An 11,789-nucleotide genomic window follows, 5' to 3' on the forward strand; every position below is an offset into this window, starting at 1 on the left:
TGTGACAACAAAATCCTATAAATCGTCTCTACTTCTTTCCATAACCACTTCGCCTGAGAAAAACGCTATCGTTTTTTTCTTCAATTGCAAAAAAAAAGAGGAAAATAACCTCATAATTTCTTCTTACAATCCTATAATTTGTATCAAAAAGCTAGTATTTTTCTTGGTGTTCAATTTCCTACCTTAGTTGTAAATCCTTACATGTTTCTTTAGTACCTAAAAGTTATTATTTGCTTTTTCTTGTTCAATTTCCAACCCTAGTTCTAAATCCTTGTATTTTTTAGGGAATTTTTTTATTCCACCGATTGGAGGCGAAAATGTTATCTTTAAACCAAGAAGTGGTATTTCTCATTCTTCAATTTCTTAAGGAGGAGAACTTTAAAGATACTATGCACAGGTAAAGATTTTTCTTTCAGATACACACAAAATTTGTTTATTAATTTATTCTTTATGTTCTTGTATCACCATATATGATGAGTAGCTTGTATGATGAATTAACATTTGAAAATGTGTTTTTTTGTCTGTTATTTGGATTCAGGTTAGAACAAGAAACAGGTTTGTTCTTCAATGTTAAATATTTTGAAGAAAAAGTATTGGCTGGAGAGTGGGACAATGTTGAGAAATACCTATTTGGATTTACAAAAGTTGATGAAAATCAACACTCCATGATGATTTTCTTTGAGATTAGGAAGCAAAAATATCTGGAAGCTTTAGATAGGTTATTGATGTCATTTTCTAATTACTCGTCAAAGTTTATGTTCAATTATATCTTGATGTGTAATGGTATAAACTTTTAACATTTTTCCATGTTCTCATTCAGGAAAGACAGAGTTAGAGCGGTTGAAATTCTAGTGAATGATTTGAAAGTTTTTCAATCATTCAATGAATATTTGTTCAAAGAGATCACAAATCTTATAACCCTTAATGATTTTAGGTAAATATTTATATGTTGCTATTTTATGTGATGTTTGATTTACTTCTGTTTGATTTATTTCTGTTTGTTGGCAAAGACTGAGTTTAGTTGTTGGACTTTTGTGTCTTTTGAGAATGTGTTCCTTTGAAGGGTATATTGATGTGCTCTTGTATATGTTAATGTGGTTGATGTGTTGTAATGCCTATTGGATCTCCAACTGGTTGGGTGATAAAAATCTTGTTTGAGATTATTTGTATAAGGGTTGAGACACCCTGAAGTGTCTCATTTTGTTTTATTTATTCTTTGTTGATAAAAAAAAATATGATATAATTGATTGAGAATTTCAGAGTTTTTATTCTTTTGTTTCATTATGAACATGAACTTTGATTGAATTCAGGGAAAATGAAGAATTGTCAAAGTATGGTGATACTAAAACAGCTCGAAATATATTGATATTAGAGCTTAAGAGATTAATTCAAGCAAATCCTCACTTTCAAGATAAGCTTAAATTTCCATCATTTAGGCCATCTCGGTTAAGAACCTTGATTAATCAAAGGTAATACAATTATTATACACAGTTTTTTTGTTGTTTTTTAATGGGTTGAACATCACACAAAATTTCTTAATTTTTCACAATGGTTTATGATAATTAATGATTGAGAAGTGTTGTGAATATTTTGTATCTAGTTTGAATTGGCAGCATCAATTATGCAAGAATCCAATGCCAAGTCCAGAGATTAAAACTTTATTGATTAACCATTGTTGTTCACCTGCAAATGGATCCACTGCACGTAGTTCTGTCAACATTCCCATTGCACCAGTAATAAATCCTTCATCTTATGCTTCACTTGGAGGCCATGTTAGGGTATGGATGTAATTTCTCTAATTTATTTAATTTTAATTATCCATTACTAAAAATATTATATTTATATCTAACATTTTTATTTAATTTTGTGCAGCCATTTGCACCATCCCAATCTGTTTCTAATGTTAATGCTTTAGCTGGGTGGACATTGAATGGGACTCCTTCTACATCTTCCCAAATACCTCAAGGTATAATTCAGTTCATTTCTAATGGTGTAAGATGTTTATTAAAATGTTTAAGATTTTTTAATTGAGTTCCCTAATTAAGATGTTTATTAGGGGTGAAAACTATAATCAGACTTTAAAGTCAATATATTAGTACATTAATTGTTTTCAAGTTTATTAAAATAAACTAATGAAAAATGGATGAATGGAATGGGAGGGTTGTTTGCTAGAAACATATTTCATTATCCTTTTAATTACCATTTAATAAACTTTGGTGTATTTTTTCCTCAAGTGTGAGAAATAATTTGATTTCTCTCTTCCATTATATATATTGATACTTAAGTGGATATAACACTAGAAGAAAATCATGAAATACAAACCAATTTTAGAGACAAAAAATAATTAGTTGTTATAGTGACTAAATTAGAGACCATTTTAGAAACTTAAACAAAATTGGGTTCTAAATTAGTTTCTATTATGGTTAAATAGTTTCTAAATTGGTATATAATTAGCTACCAAGGTGGTTTTAACTACCAATTATTTAAATTCTAAATTTGGTAGCAAAAACTTTGGTAGCTAATTAGATACCAATTTAGAAACCATCTAACAATAATAGAAACTAATTTAGAAACCATTTTTTTTAGTTTCTAAAATGGTCTATAGTTTAGTTACTATAGCAAGTAATTATTTTTTTGTCTCTAAGATTGATTTTTATTTTATGATTTTCTTGTAGGGTAATTTCAACTTCTATCAACTTAATTATTCTTGATAAAAAAAAAATTAATAGTATATAATCCTTATATTGTGCATGTTGTTATGCAGTATTGGATGATTAATTTTTGCAATGTTTGTTTGATCAATGTTGAATTTGTCAGGAGCACCTAATACTCTTGGAATGTTGGATCATTCAAACAATGGTCATGAACAAGTAATGACACAGATCCCAACTACACAACATATAGAAGAGGTACTTACAAAAGTTTGACATGTTTTTTTTTTTTTCCATGCAATTGGATTTTCATATGTATGATGTAAAATTTTTAATAATGTATGTAGGGTACAAACAATGCTCCACCTCAACAACTCTTTGATGATCTTCCTAGAATTGTTGTTTGTACATTGCAACAAGGTTCACCAATTACAGCCATGGATTTTCATCCTGCTTTTCATTCATTACTTGCTGGTAGGTTCAAAAATAAATTTTTTAATCTCTTATATCACTATAAGAAAATTATTAAATTACAATTAATTTTAGAGATTAAAATAACTAGTTATTATTGGATTAAATTAGAGACTATTTTAAAGACTAAAAAAATTATTGGTATCTAAAGTAGTTTTTATTACTAATAAAAAATTATAAAATAGTTTTTGTTGGAGATATCTCATATCGACTAGAGATGAGAATATTTCATTGTATACAAGTGGGTGCAAACCTTATCCCATGAACTGGTTTTATGAGATTGAGTTAGACTTAAGGTTCACTTTGTAATAGTAGACCAATTTAGAATCTAAAATATTAGTAACTAATTTAGATACTAATTTCAAAACTATTTTATAAATTTTTATTAATAATAGAAATTACTTTATATTCTAATAATTTTCAATTCTAACTCTGGAAAATTAACTTTTTTGAAACAGTTGGTTGTGCAAACGGTGAAATTTCACTTTGGGAAGCAAGGCATCGAGAAAGGCTTATATCAAATCCTTTCAGAATATGGAATATTTCTATTTGTTCTGTCTTATTTCAGGTTTCTATTGCATTCTCAAATTGCATAATTGTTAATAGATAACTTATATTTTTTTAAATCTTTTTACGAAAATAATTTAGTTGTTTATCCTACCTTATTCACTACCATCTTATATTTTCATGATTTTAAACAAATATATATCTCATTAACAAATATACCCTTTTTTTATAAAAAAAAATAAAATAGATGGTTCTTATTAAAGATAATTATCAATGTAGGGTAAGTTTTTTTTTTTTTATCATGTATGCTCTTAATAATAAGCCTATTTAGGTGTCGTTCATGTCATAATTTTTATGTATTATATATTGCAAAATTCGTAAAGAAAATTTATGAAAATGAAAAAAAAAATATGTGGACCATTTTTTTATCATCTAAAGAAATTGTATTTATTATTTATTAGAATGAAAAGGTCAATATTTTCAATATGTATTGAAGTAGCTTTAATGTTGTGTTTGAACTTATGGTAAAAGATATATGATGAGAGGGAATGAAATGGTATAAAATTTAATTGTCTCTACTATTAATGTACTTTTGGAATTGTTTAAGTCATAGAAAAAATTTATTTATTCCTCATAAAAAAAAATTCATTTATCGTCTTCTATTCCATTTGTTTATTGCACACTGAATTTTATTTATTTCATTGATGATTAAAAAAAAATTGCACACTAAATTTTGTATTTATTTAAAGTGTGACAATATGTTTATGTGATTAGAGTTTATTGAATTTGACTTTTCTACAGAATAAAATTTTGAAAGACCCTTCTGTATCCGTTAGTCGTGTAGCATGGGGTGGTGATGGAAATTTTATTGGTAAGTATGCTTCAATAAAAATTGGTTCTACTTCCACTAAAAAAATCGTTAAATTATAATTGATTTTAGAAATTAAAATAATTAATTATTATTAAATTAAATTAGACATCATTTTAAAAATTATAAAAATTATTAATATATAAAATAATTGTTTTTATCAATAACAATTATAAATTAATTTTTAAATTGATGTATAATCATTAACTACTTAATATTTTAGATTTTAAATTAATCTCTAAAAATTAATTGAGTCCAATTTAAAATATAAAATATTAATAGTTAAAATTCTCATAACTAATTTAAATATCAATTTAAAAATTATTTTTTAAATTTTTATTAATAATAAAATTCGTTTTAAATATAAACAATTTTTTAATATCTAAAATATCTAGTTTAGTTAATATAGTGACTAATTATTTTTATTTTTAATTTTGATTGTTATTTAATGAAATTTTTTGTGATATTTATTTCATAATTAGTGGTTAATAATAAATTTTTTCTTCTTTTCAGGGGTTGCTTTTAGAAAACATTTGGTTCAATTATATGTCTATCAAGCACCTAATCACCTACGACCGTTTTTAGAGGCATGTTTTGAGATCAATTTTAATAAAAATTTAATATAATTTTTGTAATTTTTTACTGATGTATTCTTGGCTACAGATTGATGCTCATGCTGGTGGTGTTAATGACTTGGCCTTTTCTATTTTGAACAAGCAATTGCGTATTATAACTTGTGGAGATGACAAGTTAATAAAGGTAATTAACAAGTGGTTTTTGTTGTGTATTAGCTTCTAGCCAAATGAATTTATCCTTAATTATTATTTTTGTGAAATAATGTTATAGGTATGGGATTTAAATGGAAAGAAGCTTTTTAACTTTGAAGGACATCAAGCACCTATTTATTCTATTTGTCCTCATGAAAAGGAAAATATTCAGGTAAAAGCCCTAAAATCCCTCTATCACATGGTGGACTTTCTTTTATTCATCTTTAGCTATCATCCTAAATTATTTATAATTTAAATTTTCAATCTTAGTTTCATAATCAATAGAATAGGAACATCTTGTGTACAACTAAAGATATGGTCTTGAGTCATAGTTAAATTTGTTTTTCTCTGTTTTTTTTTTTATTGATGCATGAATAATATTCTGATTTTTATGTTTTTTATTAAGTGACGGTGTACTTCAAAGACTTTTGTCTAAGTAGGTTGGGTTTGAGGTATTTGTCACTATGTCTAAGGCTCGTCATTTGGTTGTGATGCTTGCTTTATCGTTAGTCTTGTTAGATTTTAGCAAGTTGCAAAGGAAAAGATTGCGTTAGTAGTGTCTTGTTCTGTATAAAAGTTAAGTGGTTCACATTTATTTATTTATTTTTATTGATAAAATAATTCTAAACTCTGATACTTTTGTTTGTTAAACTAAATTTTCAAACTAAAAGTATGAAACCTAAATGTGGAATTTTTGTAGTCTAATAAAGTAAGAATTATAAAAAAATTAAGCTTGTGGAATATACTGCAAGCCCATTTTCTAGGAACTAGCATGATACTTTTGTATGCCTTTGAAAAATTATTCTTTAATATTGTTCTAAGTGTTATTAATTATGAAGTAATATGTACATGCAGTTTATATTTTCAACTTCTATTGATGGGAAAATCAAGGCATGGTTATATGATGCCCTGGGCTCTCGATTGGACTATGATGCTCCTGGACACTGGTGCACCAGAATGCTCTATAGTACTGACGGAAATAGGTAAAAAAAGAAGAAGAACTAATTAGCCCAACAAATATATCTCATTAATTTTGTACTATTTTTTATTTTTATTGATTTTTTTAAACATGTTATTGTCAAAGTAATTTGTGGTGAAATTGGTTTTTGACCCTGATTCAAATTTTAGATTTTATTTATTTATTTTTTATCTTACTCTAAACTTTAGACATCCTGAATACTCGTAGTAAGAAAACTATTGAAATTGATTCTTAGTAGTTTTTTACGTAACAAACAAATTTTCATAATATTACAATATTTCACGTTGATTCATTATTGACATTGATATTATAATATAGTTATGTTGAAATTCGTTTATTACGTAAGAAAACATTAGTAAGGATTCATTTCGATAGTTTCTTATTACAAGTATTCAGGTTAAAGACTAAAGTTTATACTAGAAACTAAAACTAATTTTGCGTTAATTATATTGTGAGTTGTGATTCTTGTTTAACAATTATAATGTGAGTTGTGATTCTTGTTTTCTATTTTAGATTGTTCTCTTGTGGGACAAGTAAAGATGGAGATTCTTTCCTAGTTGAGTGGAATGAAAGAGAAGGAGTACAAAAAAGAACATATGTTGGGTTTAGAAAGAAATCTAACGGCATTGTGCAATTTGACACAGCAAAGGATCGTTTTCTGGCTGCTGGTGAAGATAATCAGATTAAGTTTTGGGATATGGATAATGTGAATCTTCTGTTCAGTACAGATGCTGAGGGTGGTCTTCCTGTGAGTAGTCTTTCTACTTTCCATTTTTGGATGCAATTTTCATAACATTGTTTGATACAGTTAAGTTCTTGTATCAGAGTCTCCCTCGTTTGAGATTCAACAAGGAAGGGAGTTTGCTTGTTGTTACTACATCAGATGGTGGTTTGAAACTCCTTTCTAATTCCGAGGGCATTAAATACTTTAGGGTCATTGAAGCTCCATCTCATCAAACACTTCAAGCTCCACTTGGAACAAAGGTTTATTTCACATTATTCATCCTCTATCTTTTTTTTCCTTAATAAATGTCATTATCTATTTTTATTATTATATTAGTGTGTTCAACAACCTCAACAAATTAAATATTTGAGTTATCTATGATTGCAAATATTTTACTTCTGATTGTTTTTCTTTTTCTGATTGGTGTTTGAATCCGTTGACTTGTTTGCTTATGATAAAAAACATTTGATAGTTTATTAGTTTGAGTAGTTTGATTTGACGATGTTGTTTTTTTCTAGATGTTGGTATTGATTATGAGTAGGTAGCTAGGTTCTTGGCAAAATTACATGATCTAGGAAAAGAGTTATTGATATGTATATGGATTGGACCACCTCTTAAGTAGTTCATATTTATTTATTTATTTATTTTGTTGATAAAAAAAATATTGCAAATATTAATTCAATTTAGATTTATAAGTGTCCCACTAAATTATTATTTATTTATTTTTGAAGAATGGAATTGATTCAATGGCTAGAGGCATAGAGAAGAAAGGAAATATTGATTTTGCATCCCACAAGTCAAAAGTTTGGGAAATTACAGAAATAGTTAACCCCCTTCAGTGTCAAACAATGACTATACTAGCTGATAGTGTCGATCCCACTAATAAGGTATTTCCTGCAACCTTTCCTTTTCTGTATAAGATTCTTAATTTATATTACCTATAACTTTTCCTTCTATATATAAGACTTTTAATTAATATGTTTTTGTTTAATATAAAAAATTGTTTTCATAAAATCTCATTTTTGCCAAGGTTGTTCGCCTTATTTACACAAATTCTGGAGTTGGTCTTATTGCTTTGGACTCAAAAGGGACTCAGAGGTTGTGGAAATGGAGTCGTAATGAATTGAATCCAAGTGGAAAGGTAATTGTTATTTGGGTATGTGTTGTACCACAGTTTCGTAAGGTGAGAAAGTGATACCATGAATTAGGATTATTACTGGTAAAACAGTGAAAATATGCTTTTAATCCTCAGAAACATTGAAACAGAGGATCAGAAACATATTTTTGATGTTTTACCAGAGACTATCAGAGAATTAGAAGCATATCTTTGTTGTTTTATCCGTGACCATCCAAACTCGTGGTATCTCAATGAAAACGCCAATAATATGTATATTTGAGTTTGTAATGCTTGTATTTTTGTTACCTCTTATACAATTTTTCACATAAAGATCTAAATTTTCTTGTGTTTGTTGTTGAAAAGGCCACAACAAATGTTGCTCCGCAACTTTGGCAACCAAATAATGGTATTCAAATGATTAATGATGTCCCAAACTCTTCTAAAGCAACATTTCCCTGCATGGCACTCTCAAAGAATGATTCCTATGTTATGTCCGCATGTGGAGCAAAAATTTCATTATTCAACATGATGACTTTTAAGGTCATATCAAAACTCATGTTAACATACTTTGTCGTTATTATAGTAATTTTTCTCTTACCATATTTACCTATTTGAAAATTTTGTGTTGTTTTAGGTTATGACAACGTTTATGTCACCTCCACCACTTTCAACCTTCCTCTCATTTCATCCTGTAGATAACAATATTGTTGCAATCGGGATGAATGATTCCACCATTCACATTTATAATGTTAGGGTGAATGAGGTAATTGCTTCAAAAGTGTTCTAGAGTTTAAACTCTATTTTTTTTCCAGAGTCATATATTGATTTTACTTTCTCTTTGTTTAGGTGAAATCTATATTAAAAGGTCATCATAAGTATATCACTGGTTTAGCTTTTTCAGCTCAACTGAATACATTGGTTTCATCTGGTGCAGATGCTCAAGTATGTTTGGCCATGCTTTCTATTAGAATACTAGTTGTATTGTTCATTGTTGTGTTGCTTTATGAATGTATGAGCTTTACATTACATTTTTAAATCTTATAATCTTATTATATTTATTTTTATTTTTTAACTTTATTTCAACTATTTCAAGTTATGACTATTTGTAATTGTTAGAGATCCTACATTAAGTAGAGATTAGGATATTTCATAGTATATAAGTGAGGGTGCAAACCTTACTTTATAGGCCGCTTTTATGATGTTGAGTTAGACTTAAAGTTCACTTCTTAATATGGTATCAGAACCATTTTCGAGCCTATCTTAGCAATTGTTTGTTGGGCTTATCAAGTCATCCACTATTGGGTCGTTATCGGACCATCCATAATATATAGTCTCACGCACGAGTTGGTAGTCTCGGTGTGAGAGGGGGTGTGTTTGAGATCTCACATTGACTAGTGATTAGGACATTTCATAGTATATAAGTGGGTGCAAATCTCATCTTATAAGTCGATTTTATGATGTTGAGTTAGGTTTAAAGTTAACTTATTAATAATAATTGTTTTGTGAGTTTCTTTATGATCCTTTTAATTCTCTCTATGATTCAATTTCAATCTATTTCATATTTTGTTAAACTATTTTTAATTTATAACTTCACAATAAAAAAAAGAAATTATTTTGTGTTTTATTTGTAGCTTTCTTTTTGGAGCATGAACTCATGGCATAAGAAGAAATCAATATCAATCCAAATGGACAATGGGAATGTAGATGTTGGTGATACTCAAGTGCAATTCAACAATGATCAAGTGCACTTGTTGGTATGCCATGAGACTCAACTAGCATTATATGATGCTTTTAAAATGGAATTGATTCAAAGAGTAAGCAACTATTTAATAAAATCACTCTTTCACTTTTATGATGATTAAATTTACTATGTTGTTGTTCTTGTAAATGAGATAGTAACATGTTGATGTTGGATTATAGTGGGTACCTCAAGACTGGTTGTTTGGTTCCTTATCATGTGCAACATATTCCTGCAATGGCCAACTAGTTTATGCAACTTTCACGGATGGAAATATTGGAATATTTGATGCCAACACTCTCAAGCTCAAATGTCGTATGGCTTCATCAGCATACCTACATCAACCCTCCATAATCAGGTTTTCCAACACTTCATAACTTATCTCCTTACATTTCAGATATATATAATGTCATGTGATTTCTTTTACAAAACATGAATTTTTTTAGGTGATCATATGACTTTATACAAGTTTTAAGAGGGATGTTGACAACCATGCACCAAATTACATCTGGAAAGAGAAATAATTTTTACTGAAATAAAGTAATTTTGAAATTGTATTGGTCGAATCGCAATTTTAAATTGGTGTCTTTTAATTTACAGTTGTCAAATTAACATTTTCCAAGTTTTAATCTTATCATTTCATGTATAGTTGTATAACTCTTGTTCACTTATCTCACTTATGTGAAGAGTAGTGATATGTTGACATGTCTATCAACACACTCTTATTTAACGACCAGTGGTTTTTTAAAGTTTATATGATATTTAGTAAATTACTCTTTATTACATCAGGAAGTCAATGTAAACTAAGAGTTTTTCAAGAACCAATATCAAATAAACATTTTTGCTCATGTGAAAATCTCCTAACTTCTGTAAAAATGTTCCTCCATTGAATATATTGATATCATATTATAGAAATGAATTGGAATTGGAGAGAAAATTTCTCCTCTATCATAATTCTTTTTTTTTTACTACAATGCTTAAAATAGTTTATTGATATATGCTTTAGAAGTTTAATTGGTGTTCCTTTTGGTGAAATTTTGGTAGTTGGGGGAATTTTAGAGTTTCTTTATATATTAAACTAAGCTAGATGAATTTTGTTACATGATCTCTATCCATATTCTCCAAAATAATTAATCCTTGACCCTTTTTTGCAGGCAAAATGTGTATCCAACTGTTGTTGCAGCCCATCCTGGTGAGCCCGATCAAATTGCAATTGGGCTTTCTGATGGGTCAATTAAGGTTATTGAGCCTAGGGGGTGTGATAGGAAATGGGAAAATTAAGGCATATATTGATAGTGTGAACAAAATAATGTCACTTTGATAGAGGGGTGTAATGCATTATCTTCTCAAACAAAGGTTCATAATATATTATTATTCGGTTGAAATTTTCAATACATCATTTATTATGTTTTTCTGATTTAGCAGTAATACTCGATATATTGACTTCTTTTAACAAAATAATTTAAGAATTATTCAAAAAAAACTATAATATATATAAATACAAAAAATAAAAATATTTAGAGTCACTAAAAAGTTGTTTAAGTTGATTCTAGTTGCATCGATAAACACTAAAACAAATATTTATTTTACAACTTATTTAATTTAGATTTGACATGAGCCAGTTAGTATATTTTATTTCATAATTTATTTAATTTAGTGTACATTTGGCTTACATTAATTTTTTATTTAAAATTTATTTAATTTAATGTCTATTTAGCTTACATTAACTATTTTTATTTCAAATTTTATTTAATTTATGATAAGTTTAGTTCTCGTAGATGTTTGTTATTTTAAAATTTAGTTAATTTACCTTCACAAATATTTTTTTATTTTAAAATTTATTTAATTTATTGTCCATTTCATCTTCAGTAATGTTTTTTTTATTTTAAAACTTATTTAATTTAGCATCCGTGTATCCTATGCTAATATTTCTATAGTATCGATTTGATTCCCACTAATATATTTAT

General features: G+C 27.6%; 1 protein-coding gene across 1 annotated transcript; it reads left to right on the forward strand.

Moving 5' to 3' along the window:
* The first annotated feature begins 291 nt into the window (after window positions 1–291).
* On the forward strand, window positions 292–11,156 carry LOC137821053 (topless-related protein 2). The gene is made up of 24 exons (XM_068625467.2): window positions 292–397; window positions 539–718; window positions 821–934; window positions 1,311–1,469; window positions 1,601–1,778; window positions 1,873–1,966; window positions 2,818–2,909; window positions 2,999–3,125; window positions 3,581–3,690; window positions 4,431–4,500; window positions 5,011–5,084; window positions 5,161–5,256; window positions 5,344–5,436; window positions 6,120–6,247; window positions 6,757–6,991; window positions 7,069–7,227; window positions 7,699–7,854; window positions 7,998–8,108; window positions 8,448–8,624; window positions 8,719–8,847; window positions 8,931–9,026; window positions 9,716–9,898; window positions 10,005–10,180; window positions 10,977–11,156. The coding sequence occupies exons 1-24, from the start codon at window positions 318–320 to the stop codon at window positions 11,101–11,103; spliced, it is 3,144 nt and encodes a 1,047-aa protein (XP_068481568.2). The 5' UTR covers window positions 292–317; the 3' UTR covers window positions 11,104–11,156.
* Window positions 11,157–11,789: the final 633 nt, after the last annotated feature.

This window comes from Phaseolus vulgaris, chromosome 9 (assembly GCF_051622355.1).
Source record: "Phaseolus vulgaris cultivar YP4 chromosome 9, ASM5162235v1, whole genome shotgun sequence".
Lineage (NCBI taxonomy): Eukaryota > Viridiplantae > Streptophyta > Magnoliopsida > Fabales > Fabaceae > Phaseolus > Phaseolus vulgaris.

Excerpts from the sequence above, each read along its gene's own strand:
- LOC137821053 (XM_068625467.2), top strand. The coding sequence starts at position 318 with ATGTTATCTTTAAACCAAGAAGTGGTATTTCTCATTCTTCAATTTCTT. Across the intron at positions 7,855-7,997 it reads GTGTCGATCCCACTAATAAG|GTTGTTCGCCTTATTTACAC; the intron begins GTATTTCCTGCA and ends ATTTTTGCCAAG. Across the intron at positions 8,848-8,930 it reads ATAATGTTAGGGTGAATGAG|GTGAAATCTATATTAAAAGG; the intron begins GTAATTGCTTCA and ends CTCTTTGTTTAG.